This window comes from Haliotis cracherodii, unplaced genomic scaffold (genome assembly GCF_022045235.1).
Source record: "Haliotis cracherodii isolate W230 unplaced genomic scaffold, xgHalCrac1.p SCAF_6, whole genome shotgun sequence".
In the NCBI taxonomy this organism is placed as follows: Eukaryota; Metazoa; Mollusca; class Gastropoda; order Lepetellida; family Haliotidae; genus Haliotis; species Haliotis cracherodii.
This window is the reverse complement of record NW_027266319.1, coordinates 60,953,160-60,964,516: the sequence shown is the minus strand read 5'-3', so window position 1 is coordinate 60,964,516 and position 11,357 is coordinate 60,953,160. Positions and strand designations below refer to the sequence as shown.

At 40.1% G+C, this 11,357-nt stretch overlaps 1 protein-coding gene across 1 annotated transcript; it reads left to right on the top strand.

The window, feature by feature from the left end:
- The first annotated feature begins 2,312 nt into the window (after positions 1–2,312).
- Positions 2,313–10,975, top strand: LOC139446026 (uncharacterized). Its single transcript, XM_071227290.1, has 8 exons — positions 2,313–2,362; positions 3,092–3,167; positions 3,584–3,700; positions 4,006–4,039; positions 4,290–4,339; positions 4,964–5,074; positions 5,286–5,315; positions 6,681–10,975. Exons 2-8 carry the CDS (start codon positions 3,104–3,106, stop codon positions 10,973–10,975), a joined length of 4,701 nt encoding a protein of 1,566 aa, XP_071083391.1. The 5' UTR covers positions 2,313–2,362; positions 3,092–3,103.
- The last annotated feature ends 382 nt before the right edge of the window (positions 10,976–11,357 follow it).

Here is an 11,357-nt window from a genome sequence, read left to right as displayed (position 1 = left end):
AGGCGACGTTTCGGTATAGATCCTTATACCATTGTCAAGCAAGACATAACACTTCTTTAATACAGTAAAGGCGACGTTTCGGTATAGATCCTTATACCGTTGTCAAGCAAGACATAACACTTCTTTAATACAGTAAAGGCGACGTTTCGGTATAGATCCTTATACCATTATCAAGCAAGACAAAACACTTCTTTAATACAGTAAAGGCGACGTTTCGGTATAGATCCTTATACCGTTGTCAAGCAAGACACAACACTTCTTTAATACAGTAAAGGCGACGTTTCGGTATAGATCCTTATACCATTATCAAGCTGTCTTTGTCAGTTATAAAACTGTTGTTGTTGTGTCTACTTTGTCATCTGTCAACTTTTACGTAATGCCTATCACACAATTCAGGACGTCATGTGTCGAACAAAATCTTAAAACATAAAGTTACTTTCGCTGTAACAAATCGGCCCATACAACGACATATTTGTACATTCAATGCTCCATCGTGCATGCTATCTGTAATATGACGGACATCCTCCATCCTGAATGATTCATACTTAAGCAGAAACATCCCTATCTATTTGTTTGACAAAGCGAGATTTCCTATTTATTCTGAACAATTGTAATATGGTCTTCCTGCACATGTGATTATGCGTACAGAGGCGAGATTACTACAACAAACACAACGATGTGGGACGGAACATTATCGAGAGATGTTGATTTCTGGGGACTGTGGGGCTGTGTGTGAGATGTTATAATTTAAGTTAGCTCGACCATTTTGTAAATGATTTTGTATTCATAACAAAAATGGAGCCAAAATGATTTAGTAACCAAATTAAAAAGCGCAGGTCGTTTGACAAAGGAAAGTGACTTATTAAGTTGGTGAAGGATTCAACAAGATCAAGGTTGTCGTTGTTTCTCCGGGTGTCTGGTATATTCGGACTCCCTCGCGGGTATACTAGTATGTGGTCACGGAGCGTTAGGGTTTTGTCTTTTTAACCCAACAGTGAATTATATCGTATAAACAATTTGCTTTTCTTTGATATTATAATTTGTTCGGGAATAAAAACTGGGAAAAACTTAATTCATCCCATGACTATATCCAAAAACGTAACCTACTCACTAGACATGCAAGAAAAATATGCTTGGTGAAATATTTTTATTTGTTCGGTTTTCGTTCACAGAACAAAATACGTTTTGAGCAGTGATCGAAAAACATAAAACTTCATTAGCCTGAATATAATCAGCTTCCTTGTCCAATGTACAGCCACGAGTGAAGCGACAAGAGCCGGAACGAACAACGCTACGTGGTCTGTTTGGAGGGAGGGCCTGGACGAGTGGGCTCAGATGTGGAACACCGCCAAAAGAGTGAGTGAGCGAGTGAGTTAAAATTTAACGACGCATCGGCATTATCCCAGCCATATAGCGACGAGACCAAGTTAACATATTAACAAATAAGTCATTAATTCAAAGTTATATTTAAAAACAAGTCCGCCAAGAGAATGAACATTGCTATGATGTGTACGTCCGAAACGTTACGCGAGTGGGTTGGTAGTACATGTTTTACGCAGCAGTCCCCAGTCTGGGATGGACAAACTAGAGGTTGATAGCATGAGCATCTATTCACGCCGTCACGACAGATGGCACACACTCATCCTTGTCACACATTGTAACCACCCAATCCTCAATAGTGTAATAGTGGTTCGAACGGGATACTGGAGGGTTCCGAAAGGGTAGCGTTCCAAGTTGTGTCACTAAATCGGTCAGAAATGTGTAATGTTGGTCCATTTGTAAGAAACTAAGACTGTCGTTGTGTCACCGTTTTCCATTTTTACCCTCCACTCCTCGCGTTTAACGTTCACTGGGCTCCATTAAACCCACTACAGACAATATGTCGCTTTTACTCTCATACATATTATATCTTGGCGCCTTGTTAATACCCTTGTCACGTAGTGGGAAGTTCCCTGGACAGGTTAAGGCAAACAGAGAAACAGCGGTATCCATTAAAATGAATACATGGTATAGTTCAAATAACTTGTAAATTTGGCGAACGTACTGTCATAATAATGACGATGATGATGATGATGATTTCGACGACGACGATGATGATGATGCTATAAGCATATTTATCCGGATAAAACCTTTTACTGGCATTTGCTCTTTAGAATTAACAACTGATCAATCACTTAAACTTATGTTTGCGTGTGCTCTTGGTCATAAGCAAGTTTATTCGTGTGGCTTCATGCCATACCTCAGCCCACTCGTCTAGCCCCTCTCGAATGAAAAACACATCACAATACGCCATTTTGAAACCCGCCTGCGATCTTCGGTGAGCGAGTTTCGATAACACTTGTGATTTGGGATATATTATGAGGTATGTTGTAAATTCAGTTTGTATTCTCGGAAACACCCACGAACTTTTACAATACAAACAGCCCTAGATGCATTATCATTTGTGGATGTGCCTGTTCATATATATAATGCCGTTGTTGTTACCCTGTCTAGCGCTCGGCATTATAGGCTGGTCGGCTCGGAGTCAGTATACTGTGTCTGAGTGGGGTATTCATGTTAAACTGCGGCATGGTATCTCAGTGGGCTAGCACTATAAATCAGCATCAGTCTGGACTAGTACAAGCAGCCACACACACACATACACGTGCATGCACGTCGCTATATAAGTGCCATAATCTTGGACGCGACGTTAAACCCCATTTCACCTCACCTCACCTATGACTGAAAAAACAACAACGTGCAAATCGTGTGAACATGTATATAGACATGTATATCATGTCAATAGTGAGTGAGTGGGTATGGTTTTACGCCGCTTTTAGCAATATTCCAGCAATATCACGGCGGGGGACACCAGAAAAGGGCTTTACACATTATACCCATGTCGGGAATCGAACCCGGGTTTTCGGCGTGGCGAGCGAACGCTTTAACCACTAGGCTACCCGACCGCCCAATATCATGTCAATAGGTACATTAGTTTTGGCTTGTATATCATGCCAATATGTGTATGGGCTTGCATGTATATCATCTTAATATGTATATATATACTACTGCATTAAATGTTAGTTCTATATATATGCTTAACTGTGTGCAGTGAGGCGATGCAATGGATGATAAAGAAAAGGTGAAAGATTTTCGCGAAGAGAGACAGGATGCTGAGGGCCGACAAGGTACGTTCAAAGTGGGGGTAAACGTTTAGAATAGAACCAGGTTATGTAGATGTAAACACAATCATAAAACTAAAATCCGGGCTAGAATAGGTCTTCAGCGACCCACGCTTGCCGTAAAAGGTGACTATGCTTGTCGTAAGAGGCGACTAAAGGAATCGGGTGGTCAGGCTCGCTGATGCATGTCATCGATCCCAAATGCGTGGATCGATGCTCATGTTATCAATCACTGAATTGTCTGGTCCAGACTCGATTCCTTACAAACCGCCGTCATATAGCTGGAATATTGCTGAGTGCGGCGTTAAACAACAAACAAACAAACACATGATATATGTGCGTGTCCTTGTGTAGGTGTGTAAGTCAAATGGAATTCAAACTAGAAAACTAAATGTATACGGGGTCTTCATTTCACAATACAGATGTTGAAAATACCGTATCTGCGATGTCCCTGAAAGCAGATACTAGCTCCACGACAGTGCCCACTGCAAGCTTGTCCTTGACCAACAAATCAACAACACCAAGAATATATCAAGAAGGTAAAAGTTCACACCAGAACTATTTTGGAATTGTGTTTAAATGATTGTGTGTATATTCATGATGTATCATTCATGAACAATTATTTTGAATAGGAGTGTAGATTATTGCCAAAGACGGTGTAAAACAATACTCACTCACTCAATCACCCGCTGTACGTGTGTGTCAAATTTTGTTTATGTCATCACTCTTTTAGACTGTTTAATGTGGAATAAGATCTGTGATAATGAGCGAGTATGGTATTGTGTTGGTTTAATAATATGGGTCATGCATGTATATTTGACGCCAATCGCCTTATCTTCAACAGAAATCAACATGGAGCACACAATGGCACTCACGAGGTAAATCTTTCAGTTTGTGATCGCAGCTTTATGTAAACATGTTCACCTTCAAGGCTTCGTGCTTTTAATGCGTCACGGTACAAACAGTTCTGACACAACTGTAATCAAGCAACTACCCATTGACACTGTAAATACCAAGTCAAAAGGAACAGTCTACTCTGATTCAATATGTTTGTGCCAAATGCCTTACATTGTACAGAACGTTTTTATTCATATCCATCAATGAAAATGCTTCTACTGTTTCAAACAGTCAACGTACCCTGGCTTCACTGATGCAGCAACAAGCAGCACGCAGTGAAGGTAATTAATTACCAACACTCATATACAAAGACAAGATACGGTCTATAAAATAAATCTGATTTAACTAGCATTTTGTTGATGTAGTTGGGGTGCCATATTCTTAAAAATGAAAATACTTAATTTATATTTGGTGTGAGATTAAGATCCATTTACTTCACATCTGAACACTTGATGAGCACTGATCACCCCGATTATGTTTCTAGGCTTGTCAGCACCATACCCGTGCTCGTGGGTTTCAGCGAAGTGGTAAACGTCTAAGACCTGCATCAACTTCGGGCTTTCCTCCCACATTAAGCTGACACGCCATGATATAACTCAATACTGTTAACAGTGGCGTTAAACATAACTCACTCACTCACTTGATTAACGATGGTCTAGTTTGTTGTATTCACATGTCTCAGACATGCACACACAAACAAGAAAACTCTGTCAGAAGTTTATGACAGATCATTTATAAGGTAAATGGACCTTTCGTGGAGGTGGCTGGTTTTCTTGTCCCTAAACCTTCTCCTGCATATCCACTAAGGATCAGTGTTGAAAATACTCATCAAATTAAATATTGTCAACGATGTATTCCTTTCATGCATTTACACGTACAAAAGTGATATTTGCATTTGCATTTAGTTGCCAGATCATCGCCGGGACGCCTATCTGAAGACGAAGCATTGATGATAAACGTGGATAGTTCTCCGGGAGCCTGTGTTGCAAGAGAGATTCACGTCCATCACCATGAAGGTAAAATGATCAGGCTTAAAACATGCTGTCTTGATTATTCTAATTTGTTCTCTTATCTAAAGCTAACTTAAATATATCTTTTAAATTATTCGCTCAGATAATATCATATTCGCAGTGGCTTGTTTCAACACTGATTTCACAACGTAAGTATAACATTGAGATCAAACAGTGATTATAGAAGTGTAATAACATCCTTGTTTTGCTTTTGCAGTGGACAATACCATCCTTGAAAACATGAAAGGTAACTCTTGTATTTTATCACGTTTTATTTTCAATTTCATGATTATTTTTTTTGTATCAGATGACATGTCTTTCAGATATACATGTTCATGCTGATCATTAGTAGCTTGAACTGCAATAGAAGCTTGATGCGAATTGGTTAGAAAACTCTCCATGTACAGTTTCCAGTTTCGTTACTTGAACCTTGTCACGAGTTATGCAAACCAGAACTTGTAAGATATTCGCTTATTCCATATGACAAGAATACACACTAAATAATGGTATGGAACTCATACATACCTAATTAATCTATGTAATCTGTTCTGCTTGCCACATACGATAGTGTTCCTATATATAATTGTCCGGATGTGCGCCAATAAGCTTCCTGATGATGTCCAGGGGATACCCGTAGGTAATAGACAGCAGTCCCAGAGCACCAAGCTAAATTTTATTGCTCAAATATGTCTTAAGGAGAACTTCTTGTGAAAGCAATTAAGTGAGCTCTTGTCCGAGTCATTAGGGCCTTTGGTGTGTGTGTGTGTGTGTGTGTGTGTGTGTGTGTGTGTGTGTGTGTGTGTGTGTGTGTGCGTGCGTGCGTGCGTGCGTGTGTGTGTGTGTGTGAGCGTGTGTGCGTTGTCCGTTAAAGATGTACTTCTCCAAAAAGGCTGAAAAGATGATTCTGAAACTTCAGATTGTTATTGTTATGCACCATTACATTTGTGTCTAGCCTTTTAAGCAAAATTTAGAGAATCAAATGGTGATAAATCGTGTAGCAAGAGAGTTTGATTCAGATTTGGTCACACCTGTAAGATAGTTTCTTGAAGCATAAAATGGTAAATATTGAAACTCTGAAAATCAAGAGAGCTGAACTTTTATAAAGATACGTGGGTTCTTTAATGAGACTTGTTCATGGCACGTACAATGTAGTTTGAAATTGGCTTATTTAAATGAAATTGCAAGCACCTTTAAGCTCCAACTTCTCAAACTACAAGGGCTCAGAGCTGATATTGTAGTAGAACTGTGTATTACTGCCAAAAAGGCTCATTTTATCAAGGTGCCCTACTTCTCACTCATCATTGTAGACAATATTCTGAAAATATAATTTTTTATTGACATACCAATGTGCTTTAAGATTAAAAGAATATTACATGGGGATCCATCTTATACAACCAATAAACAGCCACACTTCATATGATGTTCTTTGTATGTACTTGATAAGGCACTGCCCTGGCGCTGTTTAAAGAAGACATCTTTAACTACCCCCTCCCATTCACACGATTGTATAATTGAACCCGATTAACAAAATCTCAAAGATTGATTTGTCATGAATATTTCATACAATTATAGGTATGATATCGGTAACCATGTGTTCGGCTTTCCTTTACAGCTCGATCGAAATCCACACTGAAAGATTTCAACCAGGCAACCTTTTATCCTACAAAAGCTGTACAAGCTGCGAGAGAAAAGCTGCACTATGGTCACGTTTGCTTGGAGGGCAAACCCAAATCAGGAAAGTCATCTATTGGCTTGTATTTACTGGCTACTTTTGGAGATAGGAATTACACACCACTGATTCTGAACAACCCAGATGAATATTCCCATATTTCTCAGAAAGAAAAATTTGTGATTTTAATCGATGACATTTTTGGATCAAGGGTGTTTATGCCAGATATGGTGATTCGCTGGAATAAAGTTATTGAAAACATATTTCATGATAAAAGTATAGGTAGGATATTCTTGATTATAACAAGTGAAAGTGGCTTCTTTGACAGAAGTCAGGCCTTTGCTAGTTTTGACGAGTTTTTGGACAAGACCCATAGATTGCAACTCCAAAATCCTGATCATTTTCTGAGGGACTATGAAAAATTTGCTATTCTTGAGAAGTTAGCTACTTTCAAGAGACTGGCACATGACTGTAGAATACTGTCCACTGCTGCCAATGCAAGCACTCACCCCTGGTTTTTTGACTGCTGTAAATATTTGTTAAAGAAAAAGCTACCACTGCAAGAATGGCCAATATTCTTCGGACACCCAGTGGTAGTTCTTTGTGAGCATGTAGCAAAGCTCGAACCAATCAGATCAGCTCTGCTCATATTGATAATGAAGCACAATCACATTCTGGACACTGACTTCTCAACACCCAGTGATGGGCAAATAATTTTAAAAGCTTCACTTGATATCCTCACAAGGATTATGGAATTGCCACATGGATGTGACCTGAAGGACGTGCGAGATGCAGCCCAAGCCTTGACTGGTGACCTGGTCGTGTATAGTGACCAACATTATAGCTTTTCGCACGATGCAGTTCGTGAGGCAGTGTGTTTCACCTTCTCAAAGGTCGCACCTGTATACTTCATACAGTGGTGTCCATTAGACTTTCTGATCCACCACACTGTAACAGAAAACACTGAAACTGAAGGTGCTCATTCAGTGAAGATAGACAGTAATTTGTTTCCAAACTTGAAAGACAGAATAGTCCAGGACTTCACAGCCGATTTTGTAGAGCATGACGTGTTCAAAGGTGAGGCCTTTGTGTATCTGTTCTTTCAAGACAATCCAATATTGGATGATGCACAAAATATCGCTAAGATAGTGTCCTCAATTGCAAGGCATGGACATGCCTATTTCCTTCGTCAAATCCTGCGCATTATAGAAGGGTTTGGTGGACTGGATATTGAACATATTAAGCATGAAGCTTTAGAAAAAGCATGTTCATTTCGACAGGCAACAGTGGCTGACATCCTTCTGGACTCGGATGCTAAACCATGTGAGGTTTGTTTTCATAACGCTTGTAGTGGACAGATGTTAAATGTTGTCAAACATTGTTTGAGCATGGGACCTATCTCTTGGTCCAGTGATGTGGTATCTTTACTAAATGCTCTCAGAACCACTACCTCTCCTACAGATATCAGTGCAATGTTACAAAATGCGAATGTTGAAGGCAGAGGGCTAGTCATGATGGCACAGGCATGCGAAACTGGAAACTGGGAATTGTATAATGTCCTTAGCGACAAACTAATAGATAGGACTCTTAACTGCAGTGATCTTTTGCCCCATGCAATCAGCGGAGGAAATCTCCTCATAGTTTGTGACTTGATTGGGAAAGATCCCAATATTTTGAATGTAGATTGTGATGAATCTGCATTCCTGATGGCATGCCGCTGCAACAAAATGGAACTTGCAAAGCTGATATGGGATGAATCTAGTGTCACATCTAAAAGCCGAATCTATGAAGAGGGCAGTTCTTCATTGAGGGCTTTACATATTGCAGTTTTAGCCAGTAATGAAGACCTGGATTTACTGAAATGGTTGCTCGTTGAAGGTTTCCCAATCAATGGATGCGGGGGTTCATCTAGAACTCCACTACACACAGCCTGTAGCAGAGGAATTGTCGGAGGAATTAGAGTACTCTTGGAAAAAAAGGCAGATGTATCAGCCATTGATGCTGATGGAAATACAATGTTGCATCTTGCATGTGGTAGTGATCAACCCAACAAAGACATTGTCAAATTACTCCTTGATAATGGTGCCAACATTTCATCTTTAAACAAGGAGAACAAAACACCTTTACATGTCTTATGTGAAAAACAACACAATTCACGATCAGTGGTGATCAGTTTTCTCTTGAATTGTGAGGCCCCCGTCAATTCTTTGGACATGCATGGACACACACCTTTCTATCTCTTATTGGATAGAGGATTCTGCTTGGAGGAGGTAGAACTCCTTTTAGACAATGGCGCTAAGGTGAATATGAAAGATCATTTTGAAGAAACTGCAGTTCATGCTGCATGCAGGAGTTTTAACTGTAGAGCTGTGGAGATGCTACTACAGAGTGGCGGGGATTTGCAGGCGAGAGACAGACGTGGTCAGTCTTGTCTTCATCATGCAGTTTCTGTAATGAACAATGGGGATGTGGTGAAATACCTGCTTCAACGTGGTCTGTCCGTGAATATAGTTGACACTGATGGTAACACCCCTTTACACACAGCGGTTCACGTTCAATTCAACAAAATAGTGGTTGAATTATTGATGACTATGGGAGCAGATTCAACACAGACTAACAAAGACGGTGATGCTCCTCTTCATCTTGTGTGCAAGGACTCCCTTGATCACAGTCTTGAGTACATGGATATTATCATGAACAAATCCAGTCTACTTTTAGCAAAGGAAAATAATACCCCTTTGCATTTGGCATCAATGTCAAAAGGAAATGCTGCCTTGAGTGTTGTTAAAAAACTGCTCGATTCAGATGTCAATATTTCAGAGAAGAATGAATCTGCCAAGACTGCTCTACATCTTGCTTGTGAAAGGTCAGATGAACCAGGCTGTTCTATGGCACAAGCGTTGTGTGCAAGAAATGCTGAACTAGACTGCCAAGATAATGAAGGGAACACACCACTTCATTTGGCTTGTCTATCAGGAGGAGATAGCCGACTTCACATGATTGAATTGTTGATTAACCAAGGTGCAAAAGTCAACATTATCAATGACCAACACATTTCACCCACTGACATCATTGAGGACCGGAAAAATGAAAGTGAACATGAAATCTTGATGATTATGGTTGACAGCATGTTGAATCAGGCTTGTCTTGGAAACGGTAGGTACACAATGGAAGAAGTAGAAGAAGCGCTGTCAAGGGAAACTCGGTTGTCACTACTTGATAAAGACCAGAGACCAGTTCTTCACAGAATATGCAGTGTCAATGGACAGCACAGTCCTACTATTATAAGTATGCTTCTTGCACAGGGAGCTGACATAGCTGCAAAAGCAAAAGATGGCCTGACAGCTATTCACGCAGCGTGTATGGCTATTGGTCCCTTCACGGAAACAGTTCTCGAAACTCTTATTCGTTCGGGAGGGGAAGTAAATGAAAGAGATGACCTAGGACAAACAGCTTTCCACAAAGCTTGTACATTACAGGACAGCCATACCGAGAATGTGCTCGGTAAGCTGCAGCAGTATGGTATTGATGTAAACATACCAGATGGGTATGGTAACACCCCTCTACACATGGTTTGTGGTTCTTCTGGAGCACACATCCTGGATCGTATCCAGTGGCTTCTAGGACAAGGGGCTGACTGGCAATACCTGAACAACGAAGGACACACTCCCTACAACATAGCAAATGATGAGATTAGAAACGCATTTATGAATCTAATCTTGCTCAAGTACTGTGAAGATTCTGATTCCTTTGACAAAGATGTGATTGGTGGAATCATAAGTGAAGGGGCTGACGTGAACTGTCTAAACAATGATGGTAATTCCGTTCTACATATGATTTCTCAGAAGAATGGAGAGTTTTCACTGGAAAATATTTTGCTAATGATCTCGAATGGGTGTGACAAAGGATTACTAAACAATGCTGGAGTGACAGCATATGAATTAGGTATTTATGCAGGGATGGATGAAGAAGTCTTGCAACTACTTTGTCCTGATGAACAGGATGTTTGTGGTGGAGTTTGTCCTGATGAGCAAGGTGCTTGCGGTGGATCCGAAGCATCAAAGAAAGAGGATGGCGAACAGTCAGCTGGTGATCATGTTGAAAAATTAAAAAACACAGCTTTGAACTTTAAAGATTTGCTAGGCAATAGACATGCTGCTCAGATAGTTGGGTCCGCTGCTGAAGTAGTAGAATCTGCTGCAGCAGTTGTTTCCAAATGGGTGAAGGAGTCTTTGTAGTCATTTTAGCATTTGTACATATCAGATGGGATTGCCTGAAAACATCAAAACAATGACAAAATGCATGTTTTCTGACTTGACGTTTTAGTTAATGGGGATGCTAATGAAACAGATTCCATTAGGCGTAAAAGGCTGAATGAATCACTAAAAACCAGTCATGACACAAACAAGGAAGTAAGAAATGTCAAGGAAACAATTTTTCTGCAAAATGCTAATATCACACGCATGGAATTATAAGATTTGCTTGATTCAGTTCAAGTTCCTTACGTGGTATAACATGATAAGTTTGTCCTGTGTTATCTTTGAATGTTGTAAGAAGTGACTGACATGCATCGGGTGGTCTGGGTCGGTTACTTGATGTATTGAACCGGTGTAGTCATGG